The sequence below is a fragment of the Crotalus tigris genome, unplaced genomic scaffold (genome assembly GCF_016545835.1).
Source record: "Crotalus tigris isolate CLP2741 ecotype Arizona unplaced genomic scaffold, ASM1654583v1 scf7180000017658.5313226, whole genome shotgun sequence".
Classification (NCBI taxonomy): Eukaryota; Metazoa; Chordata; class Lepidosauria; order Squamata; family Viperidae; genus Crotalus; species Crotalus tigris.
Window position 1 is genome coordinate 4626855 of NW_024096545.1, and position 12550 is coordinate 4639404.

A 12550-nucleotide genomic window follows, 5' to 3' on the forward strand; every position below is an offset into this window, starting at 1 on the left:
AAACTTCACAATATGGTTGGTGGCAAACCTAGCACAACAGTCATAAGTCAACAGGGTGAACAGCAGTGGACTTAAGACACAGCCCTGAGGAGAACCTGTGCAAATGATGAAACCCTTTCTATTATGGCCATCCATCTCATTCTATTTAGTAGGGGAAATAAGAATAGAATAGGAATAAGAATGAATAGAATAGAGCTGGAAGGGACCTTGGAGGTCTTCTAGTCCAGCCCCCTGCACAAGCAGGAGGACTTATCCTATACCATCTCAGACAAGAAATAAGAAGTGGATCTTTGGACACAGATAGACTCTGACCAGGTATGTGTGGCATATTATATTTTTCTCAGTCCCTTGGCTTCAAGTTTGTAAGGGATTTAGCTCTCTTCCAGAACTCTGAATTCAATTCAGAAATAGGCAAGACGTTAGGACAAAGCCTACTGCTCATACTGGTACATAGTGAGATTTCTACGCAAGCATGGGTGAACCCACGCTTAGTGTTTCCCAAATATAAACAGTTATGCTCCCTTAACCAAATATAATAAGTAATGCACTGCTCCTTCGTACAGAGCATACTTCAGGTGAGATTAACAGGGGTTACTGAGTAAGTTTGTAAAATGGACCTATTTACCTTTTTTCTCTCTATAGCTAACCCTATAATTAAATTTAGTCGCAGGGGAGCCAAGACGTAACAATCGTCTTAAACAGTACACTGGAGCAATATACTCCTAGAAGGCTGAGTCTTCATAATTGGAAAACTAGGCAGATAGTCGGCTGAAAGCTTTCCCACCTGGTCGCCATCCACCAAGGATGACGAGAAAGGAAGTTATTCTGGCTTTTAAGTCGGGAAACGGCAACTGCTGTTCTTTCCTAGGACTGTCCCGAGAGAAGAAAGAGGCTTAGGCACCACAGAGGGGCTGGTGGGTGGTAGTGGTGGTGGAGGAGAAAGACCTTGCCTGCTGAGTCTCAGCCCAGGGCACGTACCATAAAAGGTGGGAACGGTAGCGCGGACCTCCAGGAGACACAGGCTGTGCCGAGCCGCGAAGCCGAAGAGATGCCCATCCTGGGAAGCGTCGCTGCACCGGCTGCAGTACCAGTTAGGAGAAGCGGGCAGCACGCGCTCGGCGGCCCCACCGCCCAACGCCGCCGCAGCCATCGCACGAGTCTCGAGGAAGCGTCGCGGTCACGTTGGGGCTTCCAGGAGGCTCCCGGCAGCTGTCACCACGCACCGCCGTAAAGCCGGATCTAACTTCCCTCACGTGCTGTCGCAAGGGGGGAGCACCGTACGGCAAATGCTTTAGGTCGATCCGCAGCTGCTCCGGCTTCTGCCGTAAAGGCGATCGGTCGGTCGGTCCTTGTCTGAAGGCTGCGAAGATGTCGCTGCTGGGGATGCTCTGTGGTAAGCCTTGCGAGGCGAGCGGCCTGCGAAAAGGTGGGGGGGGGGAATTACTCGGGGATCCCACGACTCACATCTTCTTTCTCTCTCCCAGGAATTGCCCGCGCGTGGAGCCTTGGCGGTTGCCCTCGGGTCGGGAGGTGAGCTTTCGCACCTGAAGTTCGCGGAAGTTAAGAAATCCATCAAGGGACAGAAATTAGAATCTGTGAAAATAGTTATTTAGGGTACAGCTTCCTTTGGTATTTTTTGCAGTGCTGTATTAATTTCGGGATTTAATCTGTTATTTACCACAGACCCAAAGCTTGATGAATCTCTTGGGAATAAGATGTTTCTAGGAAGATCTATTCTTGCATTTCCGCTTTATTTGTTTCGGCCCCTGCCCCAGTATTTTTCAGTGTTTTCCCCAATGGTGCTGTTTTGCAAAAGGTAGCTGTAATGATCATTTATTTGAATTTTAATGAAATTAACCCATTTAATATTGCGTGCATCGTGATTTCCTCTAAGCGTTTCCTTTCTCTGTATCTGTAAAGTTGTCAAAATGGATTACAAATTACAAATGAAGTGCAAATACATAATACAAATGTCCTCCACATCATGCCCTCAAGCTGTGTGGGACATCATATTCCAGCATATTGAACCAGTATTTCCAATGGCTATTATAATGCATTTGATATCCTTTAAGATGCTGCAAAATTCCTAGTAACAAAGAATAATTAAGAGGGATTCACAACTCCATGCATTTTCAAATTGCATATTGAAATCATACTAACAAATGACTTAAAATAGATTATGTTCAATCTCCTTTTTGTCCTTGGTATCAAATTGGCATGGATTAAGTTTAATATAAGCTGCAATACATTTTAAAAAACTTCATAAATAGTATTTTGTAAAGATGACATAGTGTACCACAATTTTCAAATTGCAAGAGCCCACTATATAGTTGATTAGAATTTTTTTTTCTTGAATTCTACTTTCCTGAAGGAATGGCAGTAGAAAAACCATGATTCTTTGCTCGCATCATCCACTTGACTTCCAATAAAAATCCCTGTTTGGAACCAGTGTCAGGATATACAACAATAAGGTTTTTTATATAATATCTTTATTAAGTTTCAACATCATACATTAAAATAGAGGTCCCCAACCTTTTGGACACCAGGAACTGGTTCCGTGGAGAAAGGTTTTTCCACGGATTGGAGAGTACCTCGTTTTGTGTGCTGCCTGCATCCCACGGATGAGGCTTTGCTTGTTTGTGCGGCTCAGTGGCTGGCATGCCGCGGCCCGGTACCTGTCTACGGACCAGGCATTGGGGACCCCTGCGTTAAAATACAAACTAACATAACAGAAAATAGCAAAAACATAGATGCCAAACAATGCATCTAACAAATACAAAGGTGACCTTTGACTTTCTTTTAGTACAGACATACCTCTCTCTAGAGTTAAAGAAATAATACCAATCTGTTAAATATCTTAAAATATTAATAATCAATTTACTAAAAACCCACATTCCTAAAATGTTCTCTTAATTTCATATAAAAGATAAGTTATCAAATGCAAATATGTTTATATTTAAAAAGCTACAATATTTCTCTAGTCAAATCCAATCCAAACTTCAAATTCCAAAATAAAAAAATGATTATTTTTCCTGTAAGAAATTTATCAATGGCCTCCAAGTCATATGAAATTTAATCAAATTATTGTCTCTAAGCAAAGCAGTCAATTTTGCCATTTCAGCTAGTTCCATTTAATTTCAAAGTCCATTCTTCCATTGTAGATATATATTCTTTCCATCTTTGGGCCTATAACAACCTTGTCACCATTGTCATATGTAAAAACAAAGTCCCATGTTTTTTCTCCATCTGTTTATCAGCTATCCTAAAAAAAACCTTCTGATTTCAATATTACAACCATTTTCAAAATATTTATTCCAAAGCATGAATCCCACATCTTTAGAAATGGAGCAACAGGAAACAATATTTATGGAGTCAGATAGTTCATTAGTTTTAAGTGAGTGCAACAACATATCTTCCAAATTCAATTGGTTTTGGCAGTCACTAGATTTTAGAAAATATGACTTGTCAAATGAAGAGGACTGGACCATTTATAGCATCATGGTCCATGTTCTCTCCTATGGCATTTTCTATCTTAGACAGATCAGGAGCTACTAGGTAATCTGGCCTGAAAAATCTGTGATATAACAATAGGGACAATGTTTCTTTGGTGACTTCTTCCTGTAGTTTAAAATAATAATTGACAAATTGATCTTTGCTAATATTGCTATGAGACATTGATAATACAAAATCTCCCAGATTTGAATAGTCCTGTGGTAGTTATAGTCCAGGAGTCTTCAAACTTGGCCCTTTTATGACTTGTGGACTTCACCTCCCAGAATCAGGCAGGCACGCTGGCTGAGGAATTCTGGGAGCTGAAGTCCACAAATCATAAAAGGACCAAGTTTGAAGACCCCTGTTATAGCCAGATGCTTCTCTTCACAAATTCCATGCAACACTGGACTTAACATTAAGCACAATAGTTAAAGTAGGGAACTATAAAAATGTTTTGTTTTAAACATCAGAAATAATACAGATGAAGTAGCAATTATTTTTCATGTATTTTAATAAAAACATGGGATGCTCTCCTGCTTGTGGCCAAGACCATGAGCCCAGCAGAGAGAAAGCAGGTGAAGGTACAATGTAGGTCAGCTAGGGGCATGGCTGCAGGGAGGCAGTTGTAAATGCAGGCTGGCCCAAATTTTTATGTGACTGCAGGGGTTGTACACAACAGTTGTACAAGGACTGGTCACAAGCTCATTTTTTCAGCACTTTTGTAACTTTATTAATTAATTTAGATATTAATTCAAATTGATTAGCTTTTGAGTGTTCTCACATTCTCTGATAGTATGAAAGCATTATATATTTATGATCACTAGATGGCACTGGAACACCCTGTAAAGCATAAAGTATTTGCTTTACAGAATAGATTACTGAAGGAAAACTTTCTTTCCATGAAATTTAAAAGTTGGTATAGAGCCAGTAGAGAAGATCTAAAGATACATACAGAAATTCTAGAACCCAAGAGAATTTACCTTTCTTAGACAGTAACCAGCTGACTGCTTCTTATGAATGTGAGGAATTTTTCAGTAGCTCTGATATTCTACACTTTTTAAATAATTGGAATCAAATATTATCAAATAATATTTCAAAAAGATTTCAAGGGCATTAGATATGTGCCTAATGTAATTTCATACTCAGATTATTAAATAACAGTAGACATGAGTTCCTTTAAAACAATACATTTAGTATTTTTGTTTTTGTTAAATACATACAGTCAAATGCGCACTATTTACACTGAAGAAAGTTTATGTATGATGAAATATTCCTAAAGTGCATATAGGATACAAATGAATGAATGTAAGGATTAAAAACTGGATGGCCAGCCCCAAACTAAACAGTTAAAAAGAACAAACTGAAAACTGTGGAAGGAAGAATGGAATATAATAAGTATAAAATGAGAGAATCCAAGAATGACTGATAAAAGTAATAGTAATAATGATCTCATTGGCTAGATTCACACATTGTATTAAGTCATATGTTTTGCTTTTTGCTTACTATTATATACCAATTCAGCCAGTGCAATTTTAAACCACAATTTATGGCGTAACATAAATATGAATTGTTACTGGTTGATTGGAAAAAATGGCTGGTTGTTATGGATCCCTTTCTGATTTACAGTAAGCTACTTTTTAATGGGTGAAAGTGACAGCTGTCACTGAAAATCCCGTATTTTAACAGTACTTGAGTTTAGGCTCATGTGTATTTACTTCACTTTGCACCAAAGAATTGTTGTTTCCATATAGTTAGATTATACATAAATGCAAGATATTAATAAATAGCTATATTTGTGGATATATTGTTTTGCAGTGCAGTTGAGGAGGTTGGCCTAAAATGAACATTCCATATCCTATTGTGTATTAGGTTATGGAATTAGAATAAATATAGTTTCTTTGGAATGAATTTAACATTCAATATCATAATAACTGTTGCAATTGGTGAGGTGTTCTTGGTGCTCTCTGAGCTTGGTTGGTTTTTTTGCAGACATTTCATTATCCAAAACAGGTAGCATCATCAGTGGGTAATGAAATGTCTGCAAGAAAACAACCAAGCTCAGAGAGCACCAAGGACCCTTCATTTCAACCCTGAGCTACAAATATTCTCCTTTATGTATATTGCAACCAGAACCAGTGATAGGATTTAGCTTTTGTAAAATGATAAAACCTTGTCTTGTAGGGTCCTGGCATCTTCCAGCATTCCTCTTCTATCAAATACATGCAGGTCTTTCGGGTACAGTACAAGGTGGGAAAAAAAGAACAACATCACCTATCCTCCACAAGGGCCAGATGAACCTCGAAGACCAGCAGTAAGTCCTAATTTTATGAGGAGTAGTTTTTGAGAGCTGTGTTGGAGTTGGCAGCTATAATCATCATCATGTCCTGTGCAAAACAATGGGCTGCAAACATACCCCACAGTTCTCAGTCCATAGCTACAATCCCCACATCCTTCCATTTAAGATTGATGTTTTTCAGATCTTCCTGAAATGTTTGGTGCCAGGTTTTCTTTGGCCTTCCTCTTTTTCTCTGACAATCTGGTGGTATCCAATTGATTGCTGTCTTTGCTGGACATTCTCACTTATGCGGAGCACATGTCCAACAAAGCGGATTCTTCATTCTATCACCATCTCAGAGAGTCTTCACGAATTACTTCTTTGTAGAATTTCCTTGTTTGTGACATGGTCCCTATATGAGATACGAAGAATCCTTCTGAGACAACGCTGCTGGAAGATGTTGATCTTATCAATAATTCTTCTAGAAGTCAAGGCCTCACTAGCATAGATGGCAGTTGGTATGGCAATGGCATTAAATAATCTGACCTTGGTTGCTGTATTTATGGTGGATGTGGCCCATAGTGACATAGTGAGCATGTTTGTTGGAAGACAGCAATTATAATAAATGTAATGAAATAAATGTTGAGCATTTTATAGCATCTCATTTGGATTAAACTCATAGGCCTAATATATATATATATACAAATAATTTGTATACAAATAATTCCTTGTAGTTCTTTGGCATTTTTGGGGTGAGATAGATTATGAAAAACCATAGAAGACTTCCATGTCTTCTTTCAGAACCATTCTAGTACTCATCACTGTAATAGGTCAATAGCACTCATTTTTGGGAAGGTGCAAACTTTAAGGTAATGCATTTTATTTCATTAGCAACTGAGCCTTTCTCTTCCAGTGATCAATTGAGAATACCCAGAAGGGAAAAGTAAGATCAGATGGAAGACGTAATGGTAATAGAGAAGAATGTCAATGGCATAGTTGAATGGACTCTGGTCAAGTTAATTCCCATATCTCCTATAAAACTGTGTTAAAATTTAACTGCTTCAATATACCATGCTAATGGTTTATATAAAATAATATCAGCCACAATGTCAGGATTTTCTTAAGATACCTGACAGCTTCTTCTAACTAGATAGTATTCAGGTAGATGGACTAGTGTCTAAAATTGATCGGCCTGTGATCTTAGGTGATTGCCTAATCACTTCTCATGAGATTTCAGCAGTCTTGCTTAGAAATCCTATAAGATTCAGCTGACTTTTATTTTTTAAACTGTAATTAAAATTAAACTAATTAAAATTAAAACTGTAATGTGTAGTGTTTGAGATGTTAGAGGATGCTCTAGGGCTGTGGTTTGTTGCTGATATGTACTATAAAACAATTTGATTCAAAAAGTTACATTTAGGGTTTGAGTCTTGAATAATCTTGGCTCTGTCTCTTCTGTGCTCAAATATGGATGCATTCATTTGGGGATAAGTTGCTATAACCATTTTACCTCGCTACTTTTATGTAATAAACATTTCTTTTTTAAAGGAAATATACCACAGTCGAAGAGATATCAAATATAACAAGGACAAGATGTGGTACCTGGCCAAATTGGTAAGAGCTGTTTTGATAGATTTCTTAGATGCATGTTTATATGATCCTGATAGCTTTTCCTGTGTCATCAGCTTATAGTTATGCTACTTCAGTGTTTTACTCAGACCTCAAAGCAATAAATAAGAACCAATGTGGTACAAGTAACCATTGCTTACTGATTGCTTATTTAGTGGCTATTTGAAGTTACAACTGCTGAAAAAGGAGTCTTGTGACTTGTTCTCGAACTTGCACTGGTCACAGTGTCCCCAGGGTCACCTCATCATGATTTGGGTGCTTGGCAATTTGCACACATTTATTTTGGTCACAGTGTCCTGCAGTCACATGATTGCCATGGTGACTTTCATAGCTGGCTTCATGGTGGCATCACAGTTAACAACTGCAGTGATTTGCTTAACCACAGTCAGAACTGATGTCATAAGTTGGACATGGTCATGTTATGTTTCACTTTACGACTGTGTTGCATAGCGACAGAATTTCCAGTCTCACTTGCAGTTGGTAAGTGGGGACTTCTTGTACAGTTCTTTTATGCCAAAATATCTTTGCCATTGTAATCATTTTGAGACTTTTTTGCACAGATACGGGGAATGGGCATTGATGAGGCATTGGCACAGATGGAATTCAATGATAAAAAGGGAGCAAAAATAATCAAAGAGGTATGTTACAGTTTTCTTTAAAATGTGTTTCCAATTTTGGTTAATCCCATTTATCTGAGAGCTTTTCTGAAATTTATTACTCAGTATATGCAGAGATTTTATCTGTATATTATGTGAATTTTTGATTTCCAAACAAGATTTTATACTTTAGAAAATATGACCATTTGGCTGTGGTTAAACCTGATGTATAGAGTGTGAAAGCAAGGAATGGGTCCCAGGAGTTAGGAAGCAGAAGAATAAAAAATGCTAATGTAAGAAAGTTAAAGGAAGTTTACTAAACAGTAATGGATTAGAAAAAGTATGTCTGACTATGTTTTGACAGAAAAGGGAAATTGAGGTAAGATAGAAAAGAGTCTTGGAAAAAAAATTGTGATGCTTATTATAAAGGTGGAATGGACTTCAGCTCAATATTGTTGGGGAATGGAATTTAATTAAAACACTCTCCATCTTAAGGATGTTGGGATTGGATGATTGTCTGAAAGACGCTTATGTCATCAAGAGGCCAGCATGAAAATATAGAATGCAGTAATCTTCCCACCGAAGTGATATCTATTTATCTACTTGCATTTGCATGCTTTTGAACTGCTAGGTTGGCAGGCTCAGCAATTTAGATGCTGAACTTGTCAGCTGGAAAGCCCACAGCCCAAGTTCAAAACCAGAGTGCCATGCGATGGGGTGAGCTCTCATTACTTGCCCCAGCTCCTGCCAACCTAGCTGAACATAGATACCTACATATCCTCAAGTTGGAGAATACCACCAGCTTCTGCTTCTCTGGGACATGGATCTGTTTGAACTTCTAAAAGTTAACTAAGGCAATGCTCTGCTCAGTGATCTGGCAATAAGTCTCATGGAATAAAAATCCCATTAATTAGAATACAGAAGCTTCTGCTCTGAAGAGCATAGGATTTTCAATATGCTAAGATTCAAATATTCCTTTGTTTCTCTTTGTAGAGCTTTAAAGCTCTTAAATTGAAAATGTTCATGATCTCTGTGACTTTATTACATTTTTTTCCTTTTTCATAATAGGTTCTTCTGGAAGCCCAGGAACTAGCAGTGACAAAATATAATGTAGAATTTAAATCCAATTTATACATTGGTAAATACTTTATAATTGTATGAAACTTTCCCAAAAACAAAAAGAAAAGCAGAATGTAATGTAATTTATAATTTATAGATAATCCTCAACTTACAGTTGGGACCACAATTTCCATTGCTAAGCAAGATGGTTAAGTGAATAGTACCAATTTTACGACCTTTTTTCCCATGGTTGTTGAGCAAAGAGAACAAGTACAGAGAAAAGGGTTTAAGAAACACTGATGCATAGTATAAGTAAGATCTGACAGATTGTTTATCACATTAGAAGGTGCTTACCTTTAATATTTTTATTTTATACTTTTATTGTGTTTCCTTGTTTAATGCTTTATATAGAATTTTGAATGGGGTCAAGATGAGTCACTGATGTGAGACAAGTTTCCAGAAGTAGCAACACTCTTGGCACAGTGGCGGTAGGCAGAGGTAGCTGATGAAGACAAAAAAGAAAAATCTTTTTAAAAAATAGTCCTGCTAGTTCAGAGTGAAGGATAGCAGCTGTCACATGTTTTAAAATGTATTCATCCATTCTTTTTATTCATTTGGCTTGATTATCTTAGAAGACCGAACCATTTTCTCTTTTCTTTGAGATGCATTAAACAGCTAAGGAACTGTTGAACTGACTGTTCTACTAAGTGTTTCTTTGGATCTCTGTGGTAACCAGGTTTTTCCTTTGATATTCTCTAGCTGAATCATTTTCTGGAAAAGGACACTATATAAAAAGAATCCGCTACCATGGCAAAGGCTGTTTTGGGATTATGGACAAAGCCAAATGTCATTACTTTGTGAGGTTAGTTGAAGGACCACCTCCACCTCCAGCACCTGTAAAGACTGGATTCAATCAAGCTAAGGAGTATGTAGAAGAACTTCGTAAACGAACCATAATCAATACACTATGACAGCTTTCATAGCATAGTATATCTGTTTTTCCTTTTTGATAAAAACTTAAATAAAGTACATTTTATAAATAAGTTTTCAATTTCCTGTTTCTGAAAACAGTCATTCATTATACATTGGTATTTAAGAAAGGTACTTTTGCTAATGGAGAACTGTTAGAATTGCCCTGGTGGTCAGAAAACAAAATATTTTTTTTGTACTGGATAGTGGAAGGCAGTATGCCCAATACTTCTAATACAGGCAGAACATTGTCCTGATCTGATAAGTACCTGCATTGGAAACTACTTGGGAATCTTGTGGAAAATTGAATTTCATCAGAGAAGAAAGATTGGATGTAAATAAAACAATTCCCAATGTCGAACAAACAAAACTCTAAGAGAAAATGTATTTAATACATATCATTAAAATATGAAAAATACATTTGTTGGTTATCTGCCTCCAGAAGCGGTGAATGCTCCAACACTGGAAGTTTTCAAGAGGAAACCGGACAGCCATTTGTCCGAAGTGGTATAGGGTTTCCTGCCTGAGCAGGAGGTTGGACTAGATGACCTCCAAGGTCCCTTCCAACTTTATCATTATTATTATTATTAGTTTCATGACTGTTCATTTTCTGATTCTTCATAGAGGAATATGTATTTCTGAACAGCAAATGAATGATGCAATGAAATTTCAGTGCAATAAAACATGATTACAGATGGCATGCCTGTTTATTTTACTGAGCACATAGAGAATTCTGTAGAACTTGCAACCCTTGAAATTTGCCTCTGTACTCATGTTCATTAATAAGATTTCTTCAGAAACACATAAACTAGCTAACCTCAGATAATAGATTGTTTAATGATTATTGCATAGTGTGTGTGCTTTAGATTTCAAAATGTATCAGATCATAATTAAAGTTCCCTTAGTTTTAATGGCAAGCAACTTTCTATCTATGTATTTTCATATCATTGTTAATTGTAGGTTACAGAACAAAGTTTACTCTTCATATGAAAATGCCATTTATTATTTTGTATCTTAATTTCTCAATTAAAAATTCTGAATGACTTATAAAATGAATTAAAATAGGAGGTAATTAACTTAGTACTATTGTGTGTCCACAGACTTAAAAGAACTAATGTCGACTTAAGGCTTTCAAATTCCCTTTGTATACAAAGGCAGTAAGATCCTTCCCTCACATGGAATCTTTGTTTAAAACTCTTCCGTTATCTGGACATAATTATATTAGTGCTACAATTGTTAAAGAAAATCAAATGAGGAAATTGACATCACAGGAAGACCATAACTATCCATTATTGAGATTGGCTAATAGCAATCACTACTATACGATGCTATACAAAGGAGAAGAAATAAGGGCAGATGAGGACTTAAAGAAACAAAACCTATCACAGTTAAATGCCCAAAGGTGAATGATTAATGCACCAATAATAATAAGGGAAATTTGTGATGCTATAAAAAAGATGAATAAAAATAAATCCCATGTTCCAAATGGATTATTGACATTTTATAAATATTTTCCAGATGAGTTTTTATTACCTTAACAAAAAAAAAATGATAAACTCCATTTTAGATAATGGAATCATTCTAGGTAGTTGGGTAGGAGCATATATAGCAGCGATTCCAAAAGGCTAGGATTTGATTTTGTCAAAAAATTATAGGCCAGTATCATTACTTACTAATAATTATACAATCTTCACAACGATTTTAACTGAAAGACTGAAAATGTTTTTGACGATTTTATTCATGAAGAACAGTGAGGGTTTTTTTTAAAGCCAAGAGACAAGAGATAACATTAGAAATGTTGTTAATGTATTGGAGTACTTGGCATAACATAGTGAAAAACAAGCTTAATATTTCTTGATGCAGAGAAAGCTTTTGAATGGTTTTTCTATTTCAAATTTGAAAGATACCAATTTTGGAGAGAACTTTTATTATATGGGTGACATCAATACATTTTCACAAAGGACACAAATAATTGTGAATGACCAAGCTCTGAAATATAGAAACAAACGAGGCAGGGATGCCTGCTTTCTCCATCGTTATTCATTCTGGCTCTTCAAGTTTGGGATAAAGACATGAAACGAGACTTACTGGACTGAAAGTTAAGAAAGAAATTTATAAACTAAAGTTATTTGTTGATGATTTGGTTCTAATTTTGGAGAAGAACCGAGAGAAGCAACCTAGAACTAAGGAGAAACTTCCTGACAGTGAGAACAATTAATCAGTGGAACAGCTTGCCTCCAGAAGCAGTAAATGCTCCAACACTGGAAGTTTTTAAGAAGAGACTGGACAGCCACTTGTCTGAAATGGTGTAGGATTTCCTGCCCGAGCAGGGGGTTGGACTAGATGACCTCCAAGGTCCCTTCCAACTTTACTAATATGAACATAAGGGTAAATTTAGTAATGGAAAAACTAAGAGAATTTGATGCAATGGCTGGATTTAATATTAGCAAGGGAAAAGTTCAAAGATACTGACAAACAACATTAAGATAAGACGAAAAAGATGTGAAAAGTTTTCAGATTGAAAAAAAGT

The 12550-nt window shown here is 36.7% G+C and overlaps 2 protein-coding genes across 6 annotated transcripts in view; one reads left to right on the forward strand and one right to left on the reverse strand.

Annotated features, from left to right (window-relative positions):
- GEMIN5 (gem nuclear organelle associated protein 5) overlaps window positions 1-1262 on the reverse strand; it is a 30499-nt gene extending 29237 nt beyond the window's left edge. For all 4 annotated transcript variants that reach the window (XM_039335783.1, XM_039335782.1, XM_039335780.1 and 1 more), the window contains exon 1: window positions 979-1262. In XM_039335783.1, the coding sequence (XP_039191717.1) occupies window positions 979-1150 (172 nt within the window). In that variant the 5' untranslated portion in view covers window positions 1151-1262. The remainder of the gene's footprint in view (window positions 1-978) is intronic.
- On the forward strand, window positions 1257-10718 carry MRPL22 (mitochondrial ribosomal protein L22). 2 transcript variants are annotated; one of them, XM_039335784.1, is made up of 7 exons: window positions 1257-1393; window positions 1485-1530; window positions 5674-5803; window positions 7316-7381; window positions 7957-8034; window positions 9061-9130; window positions 9811-10718. In XM_039335784.1, exons 1-7 carry the CDS (start codon window positions 1369-1371, stop codon window positions 10020-10022), a joined length of 627 nt encoding a protein of 208 aa, XP_039191718.1. In that variant the 5' UTR covers window positions 1257-1368; the 3' UTR covers window positions 10023-10718. The 2 variants fall into 2 exon arrangements, with proteins under 2 accessions (XP_039191718.1, XP_039191719.1); XM_039335785.1 differs by lacking the exon at window positions 1257-1393 and having other exon boundaries at window positions 1484-1614.
- Window positions 10719-12550: the final 1832 nt, after the last annotated feature.